Raw genomic sequence first — 26,455 nt, 5'->3', positions numbered from 1 at the left:
CTAAAATTAACTGGGTGCATTTACATGATATGCTACTGTGCAGAGCATCACTAAAAAGGTGCATGCTTGCACGACTATGCAGTAACATCAGTTGCTGCAAATTGATTTAGTACTTGATTATATGAGTTATTAAACTTTTAATGCTCAGTAACTACGGTGCATTAATGAATGGGTAGATGCACCCACTATGTCCTATTTGATCTGTAATAGTTTTTTCTTCTGCAGATACGATTTTACAGCTTGTGTAAAAAGTTCTTTACATTTTACTTGGAGCATGACTATATTGTATACCTTGTTGCTAAATACATAGTTGTGATGTGATTAAGTGTACTTGCTGTTGTTTACATGATACATTTGTCTCATAATTTATGATGTGGAGTCTTCTGTGTTCACATGCTGGTATATCTGAGTGTGTTTTGCCTTTAGTCAACTTAATGATATGCTAATTTATTAGTATAGAACTAGTCCAGAATAAGCTATTGTTTTACTTCAACAGTAGAGTGGCTGCATTTAAAATACTGATTTTTGTGAGTGGGATGCCATACTTGATTGAAATAAACTTTTTTGGAGGGAATATGAAGAGACAACATCTGAAAAATAGAAATGATTTGCCATGTTCAGGCATAGTTAATCTAGTTAAAGACTTCAACAAATATGTGTTTTAATTGCTGTCATCTTTGTGTGGACTTTGCAGGACATGTGTACTTTCATTCTTATTGCAGCATAGATTTTCTTTCATAAGTTGCACCTGTTCCCACCTAGCAGATTGCTGTCCCTTGTGTATCTTGCAACATGTCTATTTGTCAGAATTATGTTTTAACTCCTTAATTTCCAAAAAGGTTGAATTGATTGACACTTACAAATGCTCATTTTACAAAATGTATGGGGAATTTATGAATCACAAAGAAACTCATTCATTCTCTATATTAACAGAAAACAAATGAGGCAATTTTTGAGGCTTGCATTTGGGGCTTCTCCCTCTCTCATCTTGATTTTTATTCTCTCCATATCCTTACTCTTTGAAAGAAATCAGTTTTTGTTTTGGCCATGAGTAATTTCTTGCTTGTTTCTGGAGACCTGATTCCATATAAATATGCCTGGCTTTCAGTTTGTCTTCCTCTGCATTTTTGGCTTTTCCTTAGGAACATAACTTGGTCTAAAAATTAGACAAAACCTTTCTGTTAGCTGAGGGTACTGAGCTTTCCTGTAAATTTGATGGTCATGATACATTGCTACATTTGTAGTAAGAAAGCTCTGGGTTAAGTGGAAATATGACTTCAGATATCCTGGTAGGTTAAAGCAGGATGAGTGTTTACTTGCCACGTATGCTGGAGTACTAAACAAATAAGACACGTTTCTGTGTTTGTTTTAACTTGAAGAAAAGATTAGGGTTTTGACTTTGATGCTGACAGCAAGAATTAAGTGTTTTTACAGCTGCTTGTGAAACAAGCTGCTGAGAAGTGCTGATTTTCTATTTCTATTAATACATGTTTTTGGACTTGAGTATAGTAAAGACTGAAATTTTATGTTTGCATGTAAGGGGATTTACCCGTGTGCTTTTTTTGGTACGTTAACCAGAGGTTCAGCGAAATAACTTTTTTTTTTTTTTTTTCTCTTACCAGCAATATATCTAGTATACCAGGGTTTTTTCCTTAACGCTCTCTCTAACAGTGTGTGAAAGCCAGTTGTGTTGGTCCCTGGCATACAGTCTTGGCAGCAATATTTTTTAGTAAGGGGAATTTCACAATGCTGCTATGAACGTACTGCCCAGATATGTAGGAATATGACGCACATTCATTCTGAACTTGTGCTTACAAACTCCATAAATGCACTTAACCAATGTACTTTGTGTACCAGATTTTGCTTTTATGTACTCTTCATACCTACAAAATTGGAAGGCGCACAAATCATTGTGACTCAATAACCTTAACTCATCTCTATATTGAAACTAAGCTGAATTCCATCTTTTTTTTCTTTTCTTAGAAGGTTTCTAGTTCCTCATGATAGAGTACTATTTTCATTGGGCATGGTGTTTCCTTAGTTGAATGCCTTTAAGCCAACTTTGTCAGAATTCTTTGGTTACCAGTTTTCTTTGTAATTTTAGTTGGCAATCTCTTGATTTTAATTTTGCAGGCAATCTTGTGTTGTCTTCTTATAGACGCTTGAGGTGTACCTCATATCCAAGTTCAGTATTTGTCTTAGAGATGCCCTTAAGCACTCCACACACTCTTTGGCTGGATAGACTGGATGTTGGTACACTTTTTTGTGGTCTAACAGTCGTCAGCCACAGATAAAGAAGAGGAAGCTGCTGCCATGCCATTTTATCCTTAGCTTGGGTTCTTGTTTAATCAGACACTTGAAAACTTAATCAGAAGTTGACCGAAGTTCTGCTTCCTTTTAACAGGTTACAATGATGTAATGAATTTGTACCATGCCCTTTTTACTCCTGTTACCCATTTATTTTGTTCCTCTGCAGGAACATGCCTATCCAGCTGATGAACTCATGCCTTTAACTTGTCGTGGCCGGGTGCGGGGTCAGGAGCCAAGTCGTGGGGATGTAGATGATGCCTTGGGAAAGTGAGTACTTGAAATAGTGATTGTCATGTATGAATATGTGACCATCTTAACACAATTTGCAGTTCGGATAGGACTAGACACTTCTGTTGATGTGTTCAAGACTTGTGTTTTAAAAAATGGGATTCCATTTGCAGAAGAAGTCAGACCTGTATTAAGAAATTGTAGTGGTACTGGGAGCAAATCATAATTAATAATTTTGGTAAAATTGCTCTTTTTCTTTCCTTCCATGCAGCTAACAGGTGTGTAACGTGTTTCTTAATCAAGGAAAAGGAATTGGCTAGTTCTTACTGAATGCATAGAAAGTTAGAGCAATCTTTTACACTATAATTTTTTTTCCTTAGCAAAATTAGGAACATAAGAATTGCCACCTAATGCATCAGTGAATTCAGTGAGAGAATAAAGCTTAATGAATAATAAGCCACAATTTAAAAGTCAAGATAACATTTAAAACAGGAAACTATCTGGAAACTTAATTAAAAAAATAATTACTGTGCGGTTGTTAGCATGGGGATTTATCTCCCAGAGAAATAAAACTGTTATAAAAATTTTCTAGTCTGTGAATTATGTGATTCAGTTTTAAGTCACTCTGTCACAAAATGGAAGAACACAACTAATGTTCTAGCATAAAATGTGTATTAAAGTTGATTAAGACTGTGCACTTAAAATGCTCTGCTACCTATGAAAATCCTTTATCCATACTGAAAGGTATTGAATTGGTATGTTTTGAGTCTGTGTTACTTTAAGTCAAAAAGAAAAAGTGCTAAGCAGCATTTGTAACCTTAGCTCCTCTGCATGTATTGTACAATAGTCTTTAATTACATGATGATACATATTTCTTAAGTGACAGTCTTTTTTTCTATATCCTTAGGTGATCCTTCTGTGAAATGTCTTGTGCTTCTGTCCTTGTATATTTGCACTTTTTTACAGTTGTAGTAGTCACCTAAATCTGTCTTTAATACATTTTTGTGTAATGTCTGTTCTTAACTGATTTAGTCATCATCAGCTATATATTCTGTGCAGTGTTTTCAGTCAGCAGCACAGGTGCAATTCAGGGGGTGAGACATAAGTCAACTTTTAATTGCCTGCGAATTTAGGGGACATTTTCTTCACGCACCATGAAACTTTCACTATTATTCTCATTAAGCATAACAGTAGTAACTTTTATAAGAACATTTTAATATTATGCATATCCAGAAGAATCTTTTCTGTAATTGTAATGGTCTGTACAATATGGTGCATAGTTCAGGGAAGGGAAGCAAGTATGATATACTTAAATCATGGGGTAATTCACCACTGGATCCTGATGCCTAGTTAGGCATGTCAGATTAAAGGTTACACATTCAATCTTCAGTTTATTTCTTGACATTTGATTTCATTCTTAATTGACTGCAATAAAGTCTTGTTAAGATGAAGTCAAGTAATGCTGATATTTAATCATCCGTTAATGTAAAGCTATTTGTTTTAACTTGCAATCCATGAAAATTGAGTCACATTATTTCAAATATGTTTACATTAAAAGTAATGCAATTCTTATGTACATTTTCAGGATTCTAATTAAACAACTGGTTTAAATTTTGTCTCTCAGGTTTTCACTGACACTGATAGATACCTTGGACACTCTTGTGGTAGGTTTAGCTTGTTTTACGCTATTTTACTGATAAACAGTTGTCTGTTTCTACTGTTGTTCACATTTCCAGAGTAGAATTCTGTTCTATTTTCAGGTGAATGAGACACATTAAGTAAGGAAACTGTTCAGTTTTATTCTGTCCTTTAATTAGTCACTACCAATTGTAAGGGCCTTTGATACTATGGGTATTGATGTTCTGGAATTCACCGCGTAGAAAAATACTAAAATAATCCCTTGGTAGTCATCCAGATGAATTTGTATTTAATGGTGATGGTACTGTGCTGTACGTTTAAAAAAAAAAAAGTGCATATGTTTGATTCTGACACAGAAGAAACCTTCAGCTCAGCCATTAAGGTATTCTGTAAGACTTATCTTCTCTAAATTTTTTCTTATGTTAAAAGTGGGTTATGAGATTTACCGATTCATGCTAATCATTGCCCATTGCTCAGTGAATTTCATGTATTTTTAAATTAGATGGTATATACATATGCACAGGGATTGCATGATCATATTTGTATCTGCTTAAGAGTTATAAGACCCCCATGAAAGTTAAAGCATTGCCAAACATAGCATTCTTTTCCATCCCTTATTATAGGGCTGTGTCCACTAATCGGCTAATATTTAGTCTTTTTGTAGTTCCGCAAGACGGATTTTGCTTTAATAAGGTAGAATATGACTAGAAACAAATTGAATTTTATTGTAGCTCCATGAAAACAAATCTGATAAAAAGCGATGAGACTCTTGATGGATAAGGTGCCCTTGCTAGTAGTCTTAAACGATATGTTCTGGCTTCACCTTGAAATGACGTTTGGTTATTAAAACCCTCTCTCTCTAATACTTAATCACTTGAAACATCTTTGCAATGAAAATTATCCCTTCGGAGTCCAAATAGAATAGAAATGTCTGGGTCATATTTAAGCAGTTTGCAGTGTAGTTTGCTGTGATGTACTGCCTGAGGTGGTGTCACTTCTCTGTATTGATAGCAATAATTTGGTTGGCTGAAACTCATTTACCTTATTCATACCTCACTCTGCTGTATTTCTCCCAACTATGAACATTAAAGAAGCTTGAATGCTGATGTTAAGTCCAGATTTCAAGGGAAAGGGAACATAAGCTTAGGGGGCAGAAAATAAGAATAGTTGTAGTGCCATCTCTCACAAGGAAAACTCTGCCATGCACTGTAGTGATGGGAAAGAACAAAACTGGGTAATTATCAAAGACATTTGAGATATTTTCTTTCAAACTCCTTTATTGTTTCTTACTATTCGAATCTTGCTACAGCAAACCAAAACCACAGCAATAGCTGCTAACACAATGTGGTCAGGGAGAAAAGTAATCTGAGGCATCTTGAACGTTTTCTATTTTAACATGCTGGCCGTGTCTACACATGCCCCTATGGTGCTGTTGTTACTGCACCATCATTTAGTATCTTGGAAATACTAACTGACAGCGCAGTAACAGGCTATACTGCACAGTCTGCATGGTACACGGTTACTTTTAGCCACTACATCACTGTAGCGACGCACTATATCAAGGGAATACATCAATATAGTGATGTAGCTGCAGGTTCCTGGTTTTTGCCCATTGACGTTATGTCGCTGTAGCGCGTTGTTACGGGGATGTAGCGTCTCGTGTAGATGTGCCCACTCCAATGTGACTGCCCTACGATTCACTTCAGAAAGTGCATCTTATAGCATGTAAGTCTGAAATACTTTTTATTTTTGTTTTTCAGGTCTTAAATAAAAACAAAGAGTTTGAAGAAGCTGTAAAAAAAGTGATAAAAGATGTTAATTTAGATAATGACATAGTTGTATCAGTCTTTGAAACTAACATACGAGTCCTTGGGTAAGCAATTGACTTTTTTTCAGTACATCTCAAGCTTATGTCCTGGCAAACATGGCTTTCTGTCCAAAAGTTTCATTTGGTATTAAAATGGTTGTTTTCTCCCCAGGTGTGCCAGCTCAACAGAACTTGGCATGTGTTTTATAAAAAGGTTTTTAAGGAACTAGGGAGAAATAAGTATTGAGGCTATTTTGAATTCACTTGACCCTATCAACATTAATTGCAATAGTTATTCTTAGCAGTAGCTGAAAAAGTGGCTCACGTTCTGTCAGACAGCTTATTTACCCAGGACAGGTGTAGCTTGAAAGCCAAGTTTATATTGCCAAATGTTTGTTATGAAAGATAATTATTTTGTCTAGTTAGAATACGACTTGCTCAGTTTCACATGTTTTTATTATCTGTATATTGAATCAAGATAGGATGTGTAGGATAGGAGGGCAAGAACTAGAGAGAGTTCTGAAATTCTTGAGGGGGAGAATTACATGGACTACGAGTGTATTAAAAATATGAGGTGCTAACACATCCCTTTAAATAATTATGTTTATAGATATTAACCAAATAGATACTAGGCCTGTGCAAAGTGGCTAATATTCACTTTGGATTCAGCCGATTCAGGGGACAGTGATTTTATTCACTTATTCAAATCACTGTCCCAAATCAATTTAACCGAATCTGATTCAGAGATTTGGCTGCTGCTGAATCGGACTAATCTCTGAATCACACAGGCCACATCCCCTGCCTGCTCTCGATGGCTGCCCTGCTCAGCCCAGCTCTTTGGCGAAAAACCCCCACGCACCGGCTCCTGCCCGGTGTGGGGTGATAGCTGCTGCCCCCCACTGCCACACGCTGTGTGAGGGCTCTTCCACAAGCCCCCACAAGCCTCAAGGTCGCTGCAGCAGCTGGTGATTCTGGGGTTTTTGTTTTTTGTTGGTTTTTTTTTTTAAAGGGCTGGGAGCTGGGGTGGGCGGGGCAGCCATGGGGGGGGTGCTAGGAGAGCAGGCAGGGGTTGGGGGCTTGTGGCAGAGCCCCCCACGCAGCGTGGGGTGGTGGGGATTGCCCCTCCCCTGCCTGGCAGCACCCAGTGAGTGGGGGCTTTTTTTTTAAACAACTGGGAACTGGGGTTGGTGGGGCAGCCATGGGCGGGCAGGGGGTGGGGGGGGAGGTGCTGGGGGAGAAGGCAAGGGATGGGGCCTGGCAGGAGCCCCCCATAGTCCTCTTTCCCCCTCCTCCAGCCCCTTCTCCCCTGCCCCCTACTTACCAGCTCAGAGTCTGGGTCCAGCTCCCTGCTGGAGCAGGCAGGGACTGCCCTAATCACCGAAGCTCTCTGAATCTTTTCCAGATAGATTTGGACCTTTTAATTGGTCCCCTGATTCAATTCGGATTTGAAGATTTGGCTGCCAAATCTTCTCCAAATTGAATCAGTACCTGAAGCTTCGCACAGCCCTAATAGATGCCTCATTTCATATCTCTCAAGTTCAAGCAGTTTGCACACACAAGTCAAAGTACTAACAACAGTTGTCTGCCTGAGCTTAAACTGTGTAATGTCACTTATCTTATGACAGCCATTGAGATAATAACCTTTACCTTGTATATGTACAGGATTAGTAATCTCATTTGCATAAATTTTATTTGTTTCCTGTGAATTTGAATAGAATGGATCATTTTCCCAGTGGAAAATAGAACAATTATGGAACCTTATGGAACAATTAATGATTACAGTGCAACTTCATTATAATGAACCCCTTTGTGACTGAGAGAGAAGTTCATTAAAAGAAAGTATTTGCTGTAATAAAGTTAGACAATTGACTACGCTGGCAGACACTTTTTTTATTCATTATGACATTTGGATTGTTAAAATCAGGGACTTATTATAATGAGGTTGTACTATAGTTATATAATTATAATTCTTTACTTTCTCCCTGACTGAAGATATTTGTTATAATTTATTGTAGTCAGTGGATCTCCTTTTTTTTTTTTTTATTCCCCTAAAGGGTCAAAGCATCTGCTAACCTCAGTTGGAGCAGGCATTGGTTTTGTCTATTTAATTTATTATATGCCAACCTTCACAAAAATGGCTTAGGGTGGCTTACACAAAAGACAAAATTACTTATCAAAATGGAATAAAATGTGCTCAGCTGTGTTGACGATCTGGCCCAATGTGAACAAATTACAATTGTTTATCCAGCACTTGCTACAAATTATAGGAATCATTGCACTTCTGTTAAAATGAATGTGACCAACTAAGATGAAATACACATTTTTTTTGTGTTTAGAGGTCTTTTAGGTGGGCACTCTGTGGCTATTATGCTGAAAGACAAAGGTGAATACATGCAGTGGTACAGTGGTGAACTCTTGCACATGGCAAAGGAACTGGGCTATAAGCTTTTACCTGCATTTAATACGTCTAGTGGTCTCCCCTACCCACGAGTAAGTATTTTATGATTATAAAGAAGACATAAGCAAAACTTTAATATTTTAGCAAGTTACTTAGAGAGAGGGAGAACATTATTTGTGACACATCACATCTTAATTTTCTTTCTAAGATAATTTAATTTATCACTGTTATTAAATGTATGGAAAATAGCATTTTGTAACCTATACCTGCTAACTTAATTTTGCATAGAGTTTGTAAGCCTGCTACTTTTCCAGTCATGCTAAAGATGAACCAGATTACATTGATTTGGATTATTAGTAATGAAAAAATCTCTTGGCATAACTGTCTTCTAACATGTTGCACATTAATAGCCTAGGCACCACAGATAAGCTGAAGGAAAAATGTTTCTTCACATGGACTCATTTTCTTATGTGCAAGTTAAAAACTTATAAAAAGTTGAGCTGAATGACCTCCACAGCTTGCTTATTGGGAATATTAAGCTTACACTTCTTGGGTTTAGCTCAAAATTGTTCTTCATACTTCAGGTTTAGAAGCAAACCTGTCTCAGGCTGAAACTAAACTTAAAAACCCTCTAAACTTCCAGGAAACCATAAACCCAATCTTTTAGGCAGCTTTAGGCCTAAATTTCTAAGTGGGCCATGCATTTATGAAAAATTTACCTAAATGGCCACTTTTGCAATAGAATTAAAAGAATGGTTATGGTATCAGAGGAGACTGAATCACGAATTAATATAAAGCATGACATCAAAGTTGTTATATGTGCATAATACAGAGTGCATGTTTGCAGTTTGTAAAAAAGTGTATTTTTTTTTCTTTAGGTTAACTTAAAATTTGGTGTAAGAAATCCAGATGCTCGAACAGGAACAGAGACCGATACCTGCACAGCTTGTGCAGGTACCTTGATCCTTGAGTTTGCTGCTCTAAGTCGATTCACAGGAGCATCCATATTTGAGGTTTGCTTTCCATGGTCTCTTATATACTGGGTTTAGATATTCAATGGCTTTCTGTTAGTGTTATAATCTTTATTGTACAAGAATTTATTTAAATTATTTTTGTAATATGACTTGTAAGAATTGTTCTAATCATTACAGTAATTAATACAATCATATTGTCCCTTTAACATTCATGAAGATAATTGAATTAACATTCACAAAAATTTTGAGTATTAATTACATTTGTGAATGGCTATAGCTTTTGCAATTTTTGTCTTTTTGTAGGTATGTTTAGATAATTATTTCTGGAAACTGCTGGTTTGTATTTTATTACAAATTCTAGGAAGAGATTTTCTAAAAGCAGTAGTATCATTACATAACACAACTGTCGTGGAAACACACACAGAGTACTTTTGGGTCAGGTCAGCAGAAGCTTTTATTTAAAAGAAACTACAGCTGTAGGGGGAGTTCCAAAGTGACATGGATTTCCCAAGCACTTGGAAGGGGTCCCCCCCCCCCCCCCCCCCCCCCCCCCAAGAGCAAAATCAGGAGGCTTATATACTTTTTAACAGTTGCTTACAACTCACGTGATCATGTAGTGAAATTAGCATGAAAAGCGGCTATTATATTACTTCATTATTTCTTTGCTGTAATCAGGATGGGAATTATGGGGGAGGTGAGGTTAGTTCACAAACCTCCTTCTTGCACCTGGAAATCTACTTTGTACATACTTTTTTTTTTTTGCTACCTTCAAGGCTGCGGTGAGCGAAGCATTTGCAGAAGAGTTGCAAAGAACAAACACTTGCCCTTACCTGTTCTACTGTACAGAGCCAGCAATTCTACACAAAGCGGTTATGTCATCTTATAACTAAAATAATCAAAGTTTAAGGCATATATTTTTTCTGATTCCACAGCCCCCCCCTTTGAGACTATTTATTCTCACTTTAGCCTTAAATTTCCATTCTCATGAGCCCCTCTATTTCATCATGCAGCCTTTCATGTTTTCTTTCAATCTGCTCACACTTTTGTAACACCATTATTCTAGACTCTGCTGTGGGTTTTCTTGCCTTGCTAAAGCTTCTCCTGCTGGCTTTCACGCAGCAGAGGATCAGTTGCATTAAGACATAGAACATTATCAGAACTATCAAGACAAACAATATTCCATACAGGATTTTCTTGCCAAGGGCCCCGAAATCTGGGAGCCAGGAGGTTAGCCAAGACCACATTTCTTCTAGACCCCAGTCAGTATTTTCTGAGGCCACTTGATGTAGGACCCTTAACTGATTTCGGATTTTGCGAATGTCAGTTTCGATTCGCATGTCCTGATTGACATAGACACAACAGGTGGAGTTTACTAAGGCACATACTCCTCCCTGGGATACCAATAGGTAATCTAGGGCTATGCAGTGTTGTATAGTTACTTGTGAGATCTGGGAGATCTCTTTTTGCAGAGCCTGAATTGCATCCGCAGTGGCATTTCCCATAGCTTCCATTGTGGCTGAAATGTTAATTATGGCTAGTTCCAATTCTCTTACTCCAAGCCACGGTATGAAGGTTCTCACAAATCGATGGAACCCTGTGTTTCTGGTAGCTAAGGGGTTAACCGCCCTTTTCATGTGATGGTTGAAATTTTTTACTTGTTCCAGATATATTGCACTATGCATTTCGAAACCAGGGATAACACGTCCAAGAGTGCATGCCCCCACCCAATTCCAGGGCAAGATTTTATGAGCCCTGTTTCCGCAGAGCCAGTAAAGGCCTGGGGCAGAAAGGGTACTCAAATCTCGACAGTTGTTGTGCCCTGTCCGGCACTTTCGATTGATATGCATCGTATAGGACGGTCCACGTTCAGCTGCTATCCTGCTGGACCGAGATATATTACAAGAAGTAAAATTGGAGTGAATGTAAAATTTTGATCTGTTTGCAATGAGAGCAACATGAGGTTCCTTAGAAAAGTTGTAGACCATGAATCCTGTACAATTGAGAGAGGGTACGTTACCCAACAGGATTCCACTGGTGCTACTAGGGCTATAATCTAGAGTAGTTAGGCAATGAGGGTAGTGTCCTACAGGTGTGGCTTTATTATAAGCTCCGGTGTTGTTGGATCTGTAACAGAAAGGCGCCTCTACTCTTGGGGAGATTATCCAGTTAGCAGGGGTGGCCCTCCATTCTTTAGGAGCGGACCGATGGGCAGCTAACGAGTAGAGTCTAACAAAGCCACCGTTTATTGTTCCCCATTGCTGGAGGGATATTGGTACTCCGATCATTGGGATTCCTTGGTGTAGGTGTGCTGGGCCGTGAGAGCATATCCAGCAGTCACTTTTATTTCCAGCTTGAGCCACCGCATGGGAGATCTGCAAATACAAATTTTTCTCCCACCCCCCTTGGGTGATACTGAGATACCCAAGTGTGATATATAAGGATATCAGTGCCATTTTTAGATACAGGAGGGACAAAGAATCTTAACAACAAACATAACCAGCACCAGTAAGAAAAAGAACACTACCAGCCAAACCCAGGATGGCAGCCAAAGTCTTTCTTCGTCCTCTGGGCTCAAGTTACCTAAAGGACTGATAACGTCGGCTCTTGGTCTTGATCGAGGTGGTGATCTTCCGAATGGGAGCATTCACTTTCTTCGAGGCCGAAGATGATATCTTTGTTCTTCAACTGATGAATCCGGCTGGGCTGAGGTGTTGGGTGCAGGGGAGAGGTTATTAGCACTTGCACCCTGATGCTCCTCACTTGCCTGAGTGAGGTCCTGAGGGTCTTTGTCCTTGGCCTCAGGGAAAGATCCCAACCTTGGTTGGAATACAGCTGCTTCGGGGTCCAATGGAGGTGATACCTTCTTGCAGTGCGAGGCGTGAGTCCATATTTGTGACCTTGGCAACGAACAGCAGAATTAGTGGTCAGAAGTACCTGGAAAGGTCCTTTCCATCTGGGTTGAAATGCGTTTTTCCGTTGATAGACCTTTACGTAGATCCAATCCCCTGGTTCGAGGTTGTGACAGGGAACATCCGGTGGTTGAGGTAAGGCTTCTTGGACCTGTGAATGAACAGACCTGGCATACTTCATTAATGCCTTGCAATAATTTAGTACAGTTTCATCAGTTAATTGTAGGTCTGTTTGGTGAGGGGCAACAGGTGGTGTAGCTGGCATCCTCATGGGTCGTGCCATGAGTATTTCATAAGGGGTTAGGCCATGTTTTCTGTTAACAGTGTTTCTAATGTGCATAAGAGCAATGGGCAGTGCATCAGGCCATTTGAGGCCTGTTTCAGCACAAATCTTCGAAATGCGCGTTTTTAAATCAGAGTTTTTACGTTCTACAGCACCACTTGACTGTGGATGATAACTACAGTGTAGGTGTTGCTGTATGTTGAGCGCTTGGCAGATGTTTTTTACTATCTGTCCTGTGAAATGGGTGTCACGGTCACTATCTATTGTGAGGGGCAATCCAAATCTAGGGATGAATTCTTTGAGCAATTTCTTTGCTACAGTGATGGAATCAGCATGTACTCATGGGTAGGCTTCCACCCATCCAGAGAACACATCAATAATAACAAGAATGTACTCATAAGAACAGCACTTAGGTAGCTGCACAAAATCAATTTGCAGATTTACAAACGGTCCCCATGGAGGGGGATGGGCTGCGGGTGTCGTTTTTACCCGTTGCCCAATGTTGTGAGCTAAGCAGATGGGACAGGAGCTACAGTACTGTTGTGCCATGGAAGGAAAATTTGGGGCAAACCAATTTCTTTGTACTGTAGCAATCATTCCTCCTTTGCTCGTATGGGCCACAGAGTGGGTTAAACGAGCAAGATGTGGCAAAAGCTCTCTAGGCGCCACCAGGCAGCCGTCCGGGGAGCGCCAGAGAGAGTTGGGGTGCAGTGAACATCCTGCACGCAGTCAGTCATTTATTTCCTTTTTTGGGGCCTGATTTTGAAGAAGGGCCAGACTTGAAAGGCTAGCCAAAGGAGACTGGTCTGCTGAAAAACAAACAAAAACAGAGTTAGGAGCCTGTGGGCCAGAAAGGGCCGCATTTCTGGCAGAACGGTCTGCCAGATCATTTCCTCGTGTGACATCATCAAAGGGTTTCTCATGAGCTTTACATTTAACAATAGCAATAGCAAGAGGCAATTGAACAGCTTCTAAGAGCGCTTTTACATAACAACCATGACTGATTTGGGTCCCTGATGAAGTGAGGAACCCTCTTTGTTTCCAGATTTGTCCAAAATCATGAACAACACCAAAAGCATACTTAGAGTCAGTATAAATGGTTGTGGTTTGATTTTTTGCAAGAATGCAAGCATGTGTTAAAGCAATGAGTTCAGCAACTTGAGCAGAACGAGCTTGGGGTAAAGAATAGGCTTCCAAAACAGCATACTGAGTGCATACTGCATATCCCGCAACTAATTTGCCTGCATCATTTCTAAGACAGGAACCATCAACAAACAAAACAAGGTCAGAGTTCGGGATAGGAATGTCCTTGAGGTCAGTTCGAGGGGTTAACAATTGAGTTGTGATAGACAGGCAATCATGAGGCTCACCATCAGAGGCAATAGGCAGAAGTGACGCAGGATTCAGAATTGAACAGCGATTTAAGGTTACATTTGCAGCTGACAGTAGAAGTTTCTCATATTTAGTAAGACGGGAATTGGAAATGTGCTGAGTTTTGCCCTTGAGCAGAAGGGCCATCACAGCATGTGGAACTGCAGTGGTTAAAGAATGTCCCAAAACTAGAGAATCTGCCTTTTCAACCAACAAGGCAGGAGCTGCAACTGAACAGAGGCAAGGAGGAAGTCCAGTAGCTACGGGATCAAGGGCAGAGCTGTAATATGCAATTGGGCGATGCTTTTCACCATGTAGCTGAGTAAGTACTCCTAAAGCGATTCCTTCCCGTTCATGACAAAACAAGGTAAAGGGTTTCTTATAATTAGGAAGTCCAAGAGCGGGAGCAAGAGTGAGGGCTTGCTTAAGGGCCACAAATGCTTGTTCGGCTTCAGGAGTCCAAGGGAGGGGTTCCGGGGTGGTATCATGAGTGAATGTTTGCAAGGGTTTTGCAAAAGCAGCATAACCCAGGATCCACTGTCTACAATAACTCGTTGCACCTAAGAATCCCCTCATCTGTTTTCTAGTCATAGGTTTGGGAATGTTGAGGATAGCTTCAACTCTACTAGGGGAAAGGTGTCGTTCTCCTGCTGAGATATCATGCCCTAAATAATGTACCTTAGACTTGCAGAGCTGCAATTTAGATTTTGAGGCCTTGTGGCCTTTCTGAGCTAAAGCTGTGAGGAGTGTCAAAGTATCTTGCTCACAGGCCTCTAAAGTGGGTGAGGCTAACAATAGATCATCAATGTACTGAACAAGGGTGGGACCCCCCTTTGAACGTGATAGGATCCAAATCTTTTTTTAGGATCTGGGAAAACAGGGTTGGGGACTCTGTATATCCCTGAGGGAGTCTTGTCCAGGTATATTGAAATCCCTGATAAGTAAATGCAAACAGATACTGGCTATCCTTATGAACGGGGATAGAGAAAAAGCAGAACAAAGATCCACTACTGTGAAATATGTAGCATCTGAAGGGATACAGGAAAGAATAGTGGCAGGGTTAGGGACCATGGGGAAAGCGGGTAAAACAGCGGCATTTACAGCTCGAAGATCTTGCACAAAGCGATACGTATCTTTACCAGGTTTTTTGACAGGTAGGATAGGTGTGTTGCAAGGGGAGCGTATTGGGACCATAATCCCTTGCTCAAGGAGTGAGGAAACGACAGGCTTGATCCCTTCCTCAGCTTCCTTTGAGATGGGGTACTGTGGGACACGAGGAAGTGGCTTGGCAGGGTTCAGGATGATACGCACTGGTTCAGCACTCAGCATGTGCCCCACTTCATTCGCATGGGTGGACCACAGCTGTGGAGGTACTCGTGCCAACAGTTCCTCTTGCAAGTAGGAAGTGTCAGGATCAGAGTACTCCTGGGTTAGCAAAGCCACAAGCTCGGTTTCCCTGTGTTCCGGTACCTCAAGGTAAACACCATCTGGGCTACAATAAATCACGCATCCCAGTTTACACAGCAAATCCTTACCAAGAAAGTTGACAGGTGCACAGGGGCTAAGAAGAAAGGCATGATTTTCAGACAAAGGGCCAATAGAGATGGAGACAGGTTCAGAGACGGGATGTGGGATAGGTTGTCCGCCTATACCGACAGCATTTACAGTTTCAGGAGAATAAGGTAGAAAAGGAAACTCAGCAGCCTTTAGCGTGGAGCGGGACGCTCCGGTGTCGACAAGACGGGAGACAGGTTTACCAGAAATAAGGCATTCAACAAACGGACCAGATTGGTCAGTAGCAAGCAAAGGAGCAATGATGTCACTGTCCCTCAGGCTGTCCTATTCAACACTGGGAAAATTGACAGGAAGTGGAGGTGGGGGCTGGGGTCTGGGTCCTTGGCCGGGGCGGTTGGGGCATTCTGATTTCCAGTGTCCTTCTTGCTTGCAATAATGACATTGGTTCCCATAGCCTGGGTTTTGTGGGCTCAAGGATCTATCTCTTCCCCTGAATCTACCCGGGCCTCCCCTTCCCCGTCCTCGTCCCCTTCCTCTACCTGAACCCTGCAACTGAGAAATCTGTAAGGCCATTAAATTAATCTCAGCACTGTCTTTAGACCGTTCCAATTTGTTATGAAAATGGTTAGCCGCAGCAAGGACTTCGGTCAAATCTTTAGTTTCCCAGCCAATAATTACTGTTTGAATTTTCTCAGCAATTTTAGGGTTAAGTCCCTGGACGAATGCTGCCACTATTGCTTGTTTAGCATTTCCGACTGGGTTATCCATTCCTGAGTATCGTTCAAGTGCCTGTTTGAGGCGTTCTAAATAGTCACTGGGGTGTTCATTTTTGTTTTGTTTACAGGTATTTATTTTGGTCCAGCCTGCCTTTTTTGGGCAAATTGTGAGAACTGCCTGAACCAAAGCATTTCTCTTGTCAATAAAGTCTTGGCCAATCCCTGGGTTTTGATCTGGCCAAGTACAGGCAGCGTACAGACGTAGCATAGTCTCCTTGGGCAAAATGGATCGCATGAGCTGATTAATGTCAGCCCATGTTGGATTATAACAATTTATAACAGTCTGCAATTCTTCCTGAAATTTTTCTGGGTCTTCCCTGATTTTTGGGAACTTTTGAGTTAAATTGTAGAGATCACCTGGAGTCCAGGGTACATGCACAGTTACTATATTTTGTCCATCGGTGCCAGTGCCTGGCATTTGTCTTAGGGGGTAAACTTGTGCAGTTTGGGATCTCGGATTGATGGGAGATCTTTCCATGCCTATTCCCATTCTTCTAAATACACCTGTGGTGGGTTGTGACCCAGGAGTAAATTGCCACACTGGTGATGATTGAGTGGCAGATATGGTGGATGAGTCCAGACTATTAAGCTCCGTGGATGGATTTACTGAAGGAGCTTCAGCTAATGGGTCACTAGCCTGGGCTGCAGCCTGATGTTGAACCGGTTGTTGCTGATGTGGGAGTCCCAGGAGAGCAGGGTTCGAACAAAGGTCAAGGATATCCTCTGCTGGCTCCGGTGGGGGCACCCCGGGCAATGCTGGATACATCGGAGCAGTGGCCAGCGTGTAATTTGGGGGAGCAGCCAATTTCTCCCGAACAGCTTTTAACTGCTGTTTTAATTTTTCTTGAGAGTCTTTTAGGCTCCTAGTTTGAGATTCTGTCCGCCTTTTGGACATTTCATCATACCAATAAAAGAACGCGTCCCACTGGTTTTGTGGTGTTTTGGATCCACGGGACTCTAACGCCCCTCTCAAGTGCACTATTTTATCCTGATCAAATGTTCCTTCCTGTGGAAAATGTTTCACAGGATCATCCCTAGTATACCAGTTCCACTTATCCAGGTACTTGCAAGTCTCGGGAGAATAGTGTGTGTACATAAAGTACGCCGGAGTCCCCTTAGGGGGGACAGGAACCTGTTTAGACTGACTTGTTCCCATTTTCAGTCACACAGGGAGACGTAGGAGAGGCTTATTTAGGATGTCCGTGCCGCTCAGTGCCTTGCCCCGCAGTTTTTCACTGCCCAGACAAAAGGCTTCTGACCCGACACCGGCTCATAAAATGGAAATGGGGAGGGAAACACTAGAGGGATCCTTTCACTCCTGCTTTCAGCAGAAGCTACTGGGACAAGGGGTTTGGAGAAGACAAAATCACTCAGACGCCCTGTCCACTGGGTCACGAGGTTCCAGTTGGGCCCCCTTGCTTTCAAAACTGCCCTGTCAGGCAGAATTGGGGCGGCTGAGCCCAACCGTAGTCTCAGTCCTGGTCAGTGGCTCATATTTCTAAATACACACACACATGCACATTTATTCAGTCAGCCAGACCTCCTACCCCACACTGCCTTAGTTAATTAACTACAAGCCCGATGTGCTGTTGGATGAAGGTGCCTCAAACAGTTTCTCCCTAAAACGTACGTTACCAGACACAAAATGGGATCCTTTACCAGACAGAAAATTTTAGCCAGCAGTAAGGTTCAGACTGACCTGTTTTAACAAGGTTCAGATCCAGTTACCACGGCCAAGTTGGGAGCCTACAGGCAGTCCTCCTCCGAAACCCCAATAGAGATTTTGAATTAGGTCTCTTACCTCTCAAGTTTGGTGCCTCAGGGTTCGGGGGGGGTAGCCTGCGGTCCTCCTTCCTCAGCCTGTGTTCTGGATCCGAGTCACGGCACCAGGAATTGTCGTGGAAACACACACAGAGTACTTTTGGGTCAGGTCAGCAGAAGCTTTTATTTAAAAGAAACTACAGTTGTAGGGGGAGTTCCAAAGTGACATGGATTTCCCAAGCACTTGGAAGGGGTCCCCCTGCCAAGAGCAAAATCAGGAGGCTTATATACTTTTTAACAGTCGCTTACAACTCACGTGATCGTATAGTGAAATTAGCATGAAAAGCGGCTATAATATTACTTCATTATTTCTTTGCTGTAATCAGGATGGGAATTATGGGGGAGGTGGGGTTAGTTCACAAACCTCCTTCTTGCACCTGGAAATCTACTTTGTACATACTTTTTTTTGCTACCTTCAAGGCCGCGGTGAGCGAAGCAGTTGCAGAAGAGTTGCAAAGAACAAACACTTGCCCTTATCTGTTCTACTGTACAGAGCCAGCAATTCTACACAAAGCGGTTATGTCATCTTATAACTAAAAGAATCAAAGTTTAAGGCATATATTTTTTCTGATTCCACACAATATATTGAAAGGACTTATTTAACAGATTCTCCCTCAAGAACACTTGAATTGAGAAACGCTACTGATTTGATAGAAAAAGAGAATTGAGATACTGAAGATGCTATTCCACCCTGCTCAAATCCCTAAGAAGTAGTTCATGGAAAAGATGGACCTCTTCCTCCTGAGCGATTTTTGTGACTTAATGCGGTTACTTCTGTAATGTGCTTAAGACTATTTGCTTTTCAGGGACTTGAGCAGGAAATAGGATCATGATTAGGCACCCAGGTCCACCTAATTGCTTAACAGATGGAATAGGATCTGGCCCTTGGGAGATAAAATGCAGTTCTGTTCTGAAAAACATCACTTGGAATAAACTGAGTTTTTTTTTTATGATGTTCATGTCGCTTGAGCTCAGTTTGTGTGTGCTTGGACTGCCCTGAGAAATTGCATACAACAAAGGCCTTGCGTCTGTTCTCTGTACTTAACATTGCTACTAATAAAGATTCTGTAAACCAGATTAGACCAGCATGCAACACAGTGGTCTCCAGATTGCATCCTACTGGCACACATGTGACCTGAGTACATTTACTAGGGTGAAATAGGTATACTGATTATCACTTAGCAAACAACTCTGTTTGCTGCATAATAGAATATCATCTAGCTTTTCCCAACTGTTAGCCCTTCAAACCAACAGAAGTGTAAACCATTAGAAATTCTAATTTTAATAATTGAAATCCCAGGTAGAATTCAGGAATACAATTATACAATTAAGGTGTCATTTCTACATCATTACTTTCTAGAGGAGAGTTCCCTGTGGTTCAGTGGTAGAATCCTCGTCTGCTACACAGGAGATCCAGGTTCAATTCTCAGATGTCAATATGACTACAGCCATGGAGGCACCAAACATCTGGACTCAGTCTGGCCTTTGGGTTTTGCCTCAATGGCCTAAAAAAGGGATAGATGGTCTGGGCAGCATCCGCTCCTTCAGAATCCTGCCTAGGCATATGCATTGGGGGTTTGGGTGACCTCTCATGCATACATCATGATCCAGAAGATTGACATCACTTTATTTTTTTGCTTTGCAAAGAAGTAGAATGAAGTATAATAAAATTACGGATTTTCTTCTCTTTAAACAAAACTTGAAAGAACATTTTATAGGATATGAGCATATTGGCTATGCATTCTTCTATAACAGTAGGATTTTTCAAAAGTCCTGAATTTTATTACACCCATTGAAAGCCAAGAACAACATCTACAGATAACACTTTGTTAACAATATTCTAGGATGTTAGTCTTAAGAAACATTTACTCTTTGTCATAGATGACAGCTTAGTAAAAGGTGCACACAAGATAAACTGGGTGCTCCTATAAGCCTTTGCATGCTAAATTTAATTAGCCAAGTACCCTTTTCAGAATTTCTCTGGGACATGCCGCTGCTTTTCTTTTTCGTGTCCTTGTGACAAGGTATTTAGCAGAATTTGCAGATTTGTTGGAATCTGACAGATCTACACCATGAATTTGCAACCTCTGGGATGTCAACCATGTGCCTTGGCATCTATGCCACCCCTAGCTCCTGGGACATGCTACTAGCTTTTTCCATAACTTGTGCATGTGTACAAGCACAAGGAAGTGGGATGTGTGGGAGGTGGGGGAGATGGGGATGGAAAGGAGAGAGAGGGAGAAACAAATTATTAAGTTATACATGGTCTTTATTCCTCTTCATTACTGATCTAGTATGCTAACCTAACTGTGAACCTAAACTTAACCAACCATTAAGTTTCAATCTCTTTTGATTCAGGAACTTCTGCATATATTCTTTAGTATGCTGGCTCTTACCATTGTCTTGCTTGTCTCACCTGTGTTTAATTACTCTTCTTTTGCTTGTAATAGTTGGTTACCACCCAATGACTTTAGATTATCAGTGCCCTGTTTCAGTCAAGTTAGTTCCCGACTTGGATTCACAGTGCTCTACACACAGCTTTCACCATATTCACTTTTTATTGGTGAAAGTAGAAAAACCTCTTGTAGGAGGTGAACGCAAGAGCTTTTCAAAAGCATTCACCTTTCGTGTAACTCCGCTCCTTGAAGCCAACTGGAGTCAGGGTTGTTCTGAAAATATAAGTACCTGCCTTGGTGGTCTTTTGAAAGCAGGGTAGAGACTCACCTTATAGAATTAATTAATCTGAGATACAAAAGCTTTTGTTTGTGCAAGCTCATTACATAAGATGGTCTTTTTATCAGATTGGTGGTCTTTGTCCCTTTTTTGGATCAGTTGTCCCTTTATGTCCTTGCAGAATATAGGTGCCCCCAATTTACTTCCTTATTGGATGGAGCAAGTGCTCCATGTTGAAACTTGTGAAAAGGTGTGGCAGTGGGCACGAAGAAGGGATCGTGTAGAAAGTAATATGGCTGGACTGCAGTTTATTACAATAATTTAGTTGCATCATTCAGTTAGAGGATCTTAACATGGTAAATTTTTGAAGCACTTAAAATACTTCCTTTGCTCCCAGGTCTTATACCTACTTTACAGATCTGGAAACCAGAGCATACAGTAAGGTGACTTGCCAAAGGCTATGTTGTGTGCTGCTGATATTTATGTAAAGAACTTGGTTGTGTTAGCAACAAAAGGGCTGGCTGGCAAAATAAAATTTGAGCTAAACATTTTCTTTTCAAGAGAACTTAACAGATTATTCAACTTCGATCTCTCTCTAAGATATAAATAGTATATACAATTTTTTTACAAAGTTGTCATCCTAGTACCTTGATTTTAGTGGAGGAAAAAATCCTAAAGCTTATGTAGAAGTTCTGACATTTTCAATGCTTTGTTTTTCCTATAACTGTACTTCTAATGTTTTTTGTTTTATTGCAGGAATATGCACGGAAAGCACTTGATTTCATATGGGAAAAGAGACAACGCAGTAGTAATTTAGTAGGGGTGACTATTAACATTCATACTGGAGATTGGGTTCGCAAAGGTATATGGCTTTCACAATCTAGCATCGATAAAGCTCTTGAGAGAGGAAAAAATGAAAATACTGTTCTTTCATGTTTGTCAACATTAATGTGTCATTAGGATGGACATTATGGATGGACTTTAATATGTCATTAGTAGACTCACAAACTTTCAGATCAGAAGAAATCGGGCACAGTGAAGCCTCACTTTGTCTTTAAGAGTATTGTGGTTGAGAAATCAGCTTCTTTATTTCAAAGAAGTTATTTCATAATTCACTGAATGCTGAGAGATTGCCTAAGGATAAATTTTCAAAAAATCTACTTCAAGTGCAAAGTAAAGTACAAAAAGGACTGCAGTTGACTGTTTGGGCCAGTATAAATATTTTCAAATGAGTAAATTTAAACATTTAGTTTAGGAATATGATCAAGCAAGCAATTATATTTTAATATACCAATTGCACAGCACTCTGCAGTCATTTATTGTTGTACATGCCCCTTCTGTTTGTGCTTGCAGTTGTGCTAACAGCAACTCCTTTTCATTCAACCAGTAGCCTTGGAAATCAAAATGAAATGTGACAGTTAAAACTGTTTTATCCACATGGCTATTTAAATTGAAACCACCACTTCTGTATCTTCCTTTGTTACTTTTAGATAGCGGTGTTGGAGCAGGAATAGACTCATATTATGAATATCTATTAAAAGCCTATGTCTTGCTTGGAGATGACAGTTTCCTGGAAAGGTTTAACACAGTAAGTTGACTGAAATCTTTTGCTTTGGTATTAAGCATTATATTTAGTGTTGTCAGTCGTCACACATCTCAGCCATGCGGTTCACGGACTTTTGGAGGGTTTTTCAACATCTCTAGTGCCACTTCTGTCTCTTGTTGGCTGCTGCCAGACTTCAGCTGACTACTTTTCCTGTGTATGTTTTTTTTTGTCCCTGCCCAAAAGGATGAATCTACATAAGACCTCTGTAACCTAATGATCTCACTGCTTACTCCCAGCACCAATTTAGGACTGCAGTTGGCAGTCCAACAGCTTCCCCATTGGGGAAGGGCTGTATTAAAACTCCAGAGCTCATCAGCACTGCTTTCATTTGCTAAGTTTTTCTCTAAACCATTGCAAGACCTTGCCTACCACAAACTGAGCTGCAAGTTCCTGCTGACTCTTAAAACCACAGATGGGACGTGAAAAGCAAACTAAGTCTTGGGTGGCAAGGCAACGTCCAGTTATAGGGCCATTAACCAGCCTGATTTATTTATTAATATAATGATAGGCATAACCTGAAATTATACTGTATATGGCATTCTTCATGCATTGATTAGATTCATAAGACTGCTAAAGTAATTTTCTGAAAAGTATTAACTTTTTCACTAAAGTACAAGTAATACAAAATGGCAGTGTACAACTGAATTGCATTTTCTTGATTCTCATAAGCAGTGTAGAAATGAGGGCACTATATCAGTGCTAGGTCTGTTATGACAGCAGAAATAACCCTCAGTTTATGTTCCCATCTTGCATAGCTTCCATTAGATTGTACATCCTGTTGGTTCAGTCCGTGATGTGGTGTTACCTCCAGTAATTCTCAGTAGAAGGTCACTGCAGGTCTCTCTTTTTAATGTAAGCATAAATAAGACAGCTGTTTTAGAGAATAGGAAAGGGGAGTCAAAGCTGCCTGTTGAGCCAAACAGTGATTAAATGTGTTCCAGAAGTCAGTTCTTTCTTTGCTTTCAACATTTTTTTTTTTAACATGTGCATCGTGGAATTCTGACTTTTTGCCAGAGAGTGAGGGTCTATAGCCATGTTTGCTGCCAGCCGAAAAGAGATGAGTTCTAGTAGTAGCTAAGCAGACACTTACCTAATTGTTGTACAGCAGCTGAATATATGTTGATTTTTCTCTCTCTCTCTTTCTCCTCTCTCTCTCTCAACATCTCATTTATATATATAAAAATAAATGTTACTGTGAAGCCTTCTAGTAATTATGAAGTCTTCTACTGCCTGATTAGTATAGCTGTAAACTATACATTTGATTTTCAGTAACTGCAGTGGTACTGTGGTCTGAGACTTCCTTTATTTTGCATTAAAATAAAATCTAATAAACCACCAGTTTCAAATCTCTTTTGAAGTAAGAAAACTTATTGCTAACGTGAGATCATGTTACTTCTGATGTTTCTCAGCACTACGATGCTATAATGAGATACATTAGCCAACCACCTCTTCTGCTTGATGTTCATATTCACAAGCCTATGCTAAATGCTCGGACCTGGATGGACTCTTTGCTAGCATTCTTCCCAGGACTGCAGGTAAAGTTTTATAGCCTCCAGTGCACGAATCACATTTAATGTAGTCTTTAAACTTTGTTAAAACTGAATATATAAGTTATAAAATAAAAGTGTAAAGTCGATTATGCTTAGTGCTTTTTAAAAAGGTTTTATATTGTGGGGGGTGGGAGTTGGAGAGGGATTTGTTGGGTTCTGCTCTCTCTACTGGTTCTATTATATTATACAGCTGACATTATTTCCAAGTCTGTAGTGACTTGAAGAGAAACTACCTTTTAAGTTTCATATTTTTGCAATATCCACTTGTCTGCTTCTTTGAGTACTTTTCTCCTTGATCATGAAAAAGGCAGCTCAATTCAAGCAATGTCAAGGTCATACTGCCAAACCCTAGTTCTCAGTTTTAGGGATCCTAGTTGTCAAGTTGACAGTTTGAATGCTCACATTTGAAGTGAAACCTAACAGTTTCAAGGCTTATCAAACTCTCAGTTTACATTTTTTCTTACTAAACCACACTAGTCCTAATGGTTTCTGTGAATGTGTGTTACTTCTGTCAGGCTTTCCTATATTATTTCCTTTTCTTTTAGACGCTGCTGGCATTCCTCATTAGTTCCCCTGCCTGCCTTTCCTCCATGATCTACTGCATCGTATTCAAGGATAAATTATTTTTATGTTGATTTTTCCCTTCCCTGCCCCCACTCCTTCTCTAATGGTCGCTTGTAGCAACCTCTTGTTAGAATCTAACTTCGTGTTTGTATTCTTTCCCTCTACTGAGAGCAAATTGGTGTAAAAATGTGTTATGTGCCCTAATAATAAGTACAGTTTGTTGTTTACCTGCAGTTAGTTCCCAAATTAAGTATTAGGAAGACTTGCCCATTCTTTAGTCCATTCTGTAATCAGTTAGACCTGCATATTTACAAATTATTCTGGATTTCCTGCTCTTCTTAAGTCCCAAATAACATTTTTGTCCTTTGAATTTCCAATAGCAGTTCTCATGGTGAAATCTCAACTGAAGAGGAACAGCCCAGTCTTCAGATTTTATGCCACAAATACTTTGTAAATTGGACAGACTTGGCCAAATTTCCTTTAAACCTAGTAGTTTGGTTTCAGTAGCTGTATTCCCTTTCTCAGAGGACAGATGGAGCTAGTGTGAAATGGCGGTCCCAGGAAATCAGTCCCTCTTCTAGCTCTTAACTCCATACAAAGTTTTTTGTTTTTGTAGGGTTTGTTTTTTTTAAAGGAAAAAATTGTTTTCTATTGAAACAGAAGGCCATAATTTACTGGATTAGTGTTGTGTGCTGCAAATATAGAAATTGCTATGTGTTCGTGAAAATACTGCAAATGTACTTCTTTGTGATTTTAATTTTTATGTTCTTGAATTCTAGGTACTGAAAGGTGACATTAGACCTGCTATAGAAACTCATGAGATGTTATATCAGGTTATAAAAAAGCATAACTTTCTTCCTGAGGTAAGGCAGTAGGTTTGTTTAGATCATGTAAAGCAGGGGTGTCTAACCTTTTTGAATGTGGGGCTGGATCATGAACTTTTTATCACCCAGTGGGTCGGTGAGCCATATTCGAAGACCTCACAGGAGGTGGTACCACTTCAGGAAGTGATGTCACATGACCTTTGACACCAATGAAGTTGCAGGAGTGACAATGAAATGGGTCTAAATAACCAGTTCAAAACTCTATCTCTATAGTATCCACCTCTGCCACTGTTCGGGACAGGATACTGAGCTAGATGGACCATGGGGCTGACCAAGCATGGCACTTTTTATGCTCTTATGTTCTTTGGCTGAGCTTCCAAACTATGGCTGAGATTTGCAAAAAGGGGTAGATAACATGTTACAAAATTGTTATAAAAGATTTGGAGCCCTCTAAATCCCATTCATTTTAATGGAAGTTGGCCTTTTGACTTGACTTTGAAAATCTCAGCCCAAGGTGCCAACCAAATAAGTCAAAATATATTTTGCATTTCTATGCAGTGCATCTATGTGGGGTTCTCCAGGCATTTTACAGACATGAAATGAACCTCAGGATGAGCCCAGCCAGAGGAGCAGGGGCTCAGCTGCACTTTCCCCCTACCTGTGCTGGTCAGTCCCAAGCTGCATACAGCTCCACTGCCACTTCTGCTGGCTGGTGCTGACCCAGGCGGGTCTGTCCCATCCAGAGCAGCACACAGCTGAAGCCGGCTTCCCACAGGCTACTGGGGATGGGAGGAGCCCAGCCAGGTCAGCACCATCCAGCAGAAGTGGCAGTGGAGCCATGTGCTGCTCGGGACGGGATGAGCCCGGCTGGAGCGGCAGGGACTCAGCTGCATTTTCCCCCTGCCTGCACCAGTCAGTCCTGAGTGGCACATGGCTCCACCGCTGCTTCTGCTGGCTGGTGCCAACCCGGCTGGGCTCCTCGGCCCCAGCAGCATGTAGGAATCCGGCTTCAGCTGCGTGCTGCTCTGGATGGGACAGACCTGCCCAGGTTGGCACCAGCCAGCAAAGGCGGCAGCGGAGCTGTGCACCACTCGGGACTGACCAGCGCAGGTAGGGGGAAAGTGCAGCTGAGCCCCTGCTGCTCCAGCTGGGCTCATCCTGTCCCAAGTGGCACGTGGCTACTCCTCTTCACACACACCGCGTCGGCA

The 26,455-nt window shown here is 40.8% G+C and overlaps 2 protein-coding genes across 3 annotated transcripts in view; one reads left to right on the top strand and one right to left on the bottom strand.

Moving 5' to 3' along the window:
- Nucleotides 1–26,455, top strand: part of EDEM3 (ER degradation enhancing alpha-mannosidase like protein 3) — a 53,141-nt gene that overhangs the window by 4,147 nt on the left and 22,539 nt on the right. Inside the window, exons 3-11 of the mRNA XM_019500278.2 lie at nucleotides 2,477–2,577; nucleotides 4,163–4,202; nucleotides 5,937–6,049; nucleotides 8,320–8,473; nucleotides 9,260–9,394; nucleotides 21,460–21,565; nucleotides 22,194–22,291; nucleotides 23,719–23,844; nucleotides 25,203–25,286. Of these exons, the coding sequence (XP_019355823.1) occupies nucleotides 2,477–2,577; nucleotides 4,163–4,202; nucleotides 5,937–6,049; nucleotides 8,320–8,473; nucleotides 9,260–9,394; nucleotides 21,460–21,565; nucleotides 22,194–22,291; nucleotides 23,719–23,844; nucleotides 25,203–25,286 (957 nt within the window). The remainder of the gene's footprint in view (nucleotides 1–2,476; nucleotides 2,578–4,162; nucleotides 4,203–5,936; nucleotides 6,050–8,319; nucleotides 8,474–9,259; nucleotides 9,395–21,459; nucleotides 21,566–22,193; nucleotides 22,292–23,718; nucleotides 23,845–25,202; nucleotides 25,287–26,455) is intronic.
- On the bottom strand, nucleotides 9,905–18,218 carry LOC132250815 (syncytin-1-like). Of its 2 annotated transcripts, none has more exons than XM_059728394.1 (2): nucleotides 18,011–18,218; nucleotides 9,905–12,431 (listed from the first exon to the last, which is right to left on the bottom strand). In XM_059728394.1, the coding sequence occupies exon 2, from the start codon at nucleotides 11,806–11,808 to the stop codon at nucleotides 10,324–10,326; it is 1,485 nt and encodes a 494-aa protein (XP_059584377.1). In that variant the 5' UTR covers nucleotides 11,809–12,431; nucleotides 18,011–18,218; the 3' UTR covers nucleotides 9,905–10,323. The 2 variants fall into 2 exon arrangements, with proteins under 2 accessions (XP_059584377.1, XP_059584376.1); XM_059728393.1 differs by having other exon boundaries at nucleotides 9,905–12,415; nucleotides 18,011–18,216.

This window comes from Alligator mississippiensis, chromosome 5 (assembly GCF_030867095.1).
Source record: "Alligator mississippiensis isolate rAllMis1 chromosome 5, rAllMis1, whole genome shotgun sequence".
Lineage (NCBI taxonomy): Eukaryota > Metazoa > Chordata > Crocodylia > Alligatoridae > Alligator > Alligator mississippiensis.
Note: the sequence above shows the minus strand (reverse complement) of the source record. Positions and strands in the feature narration are given on the sequence as shown.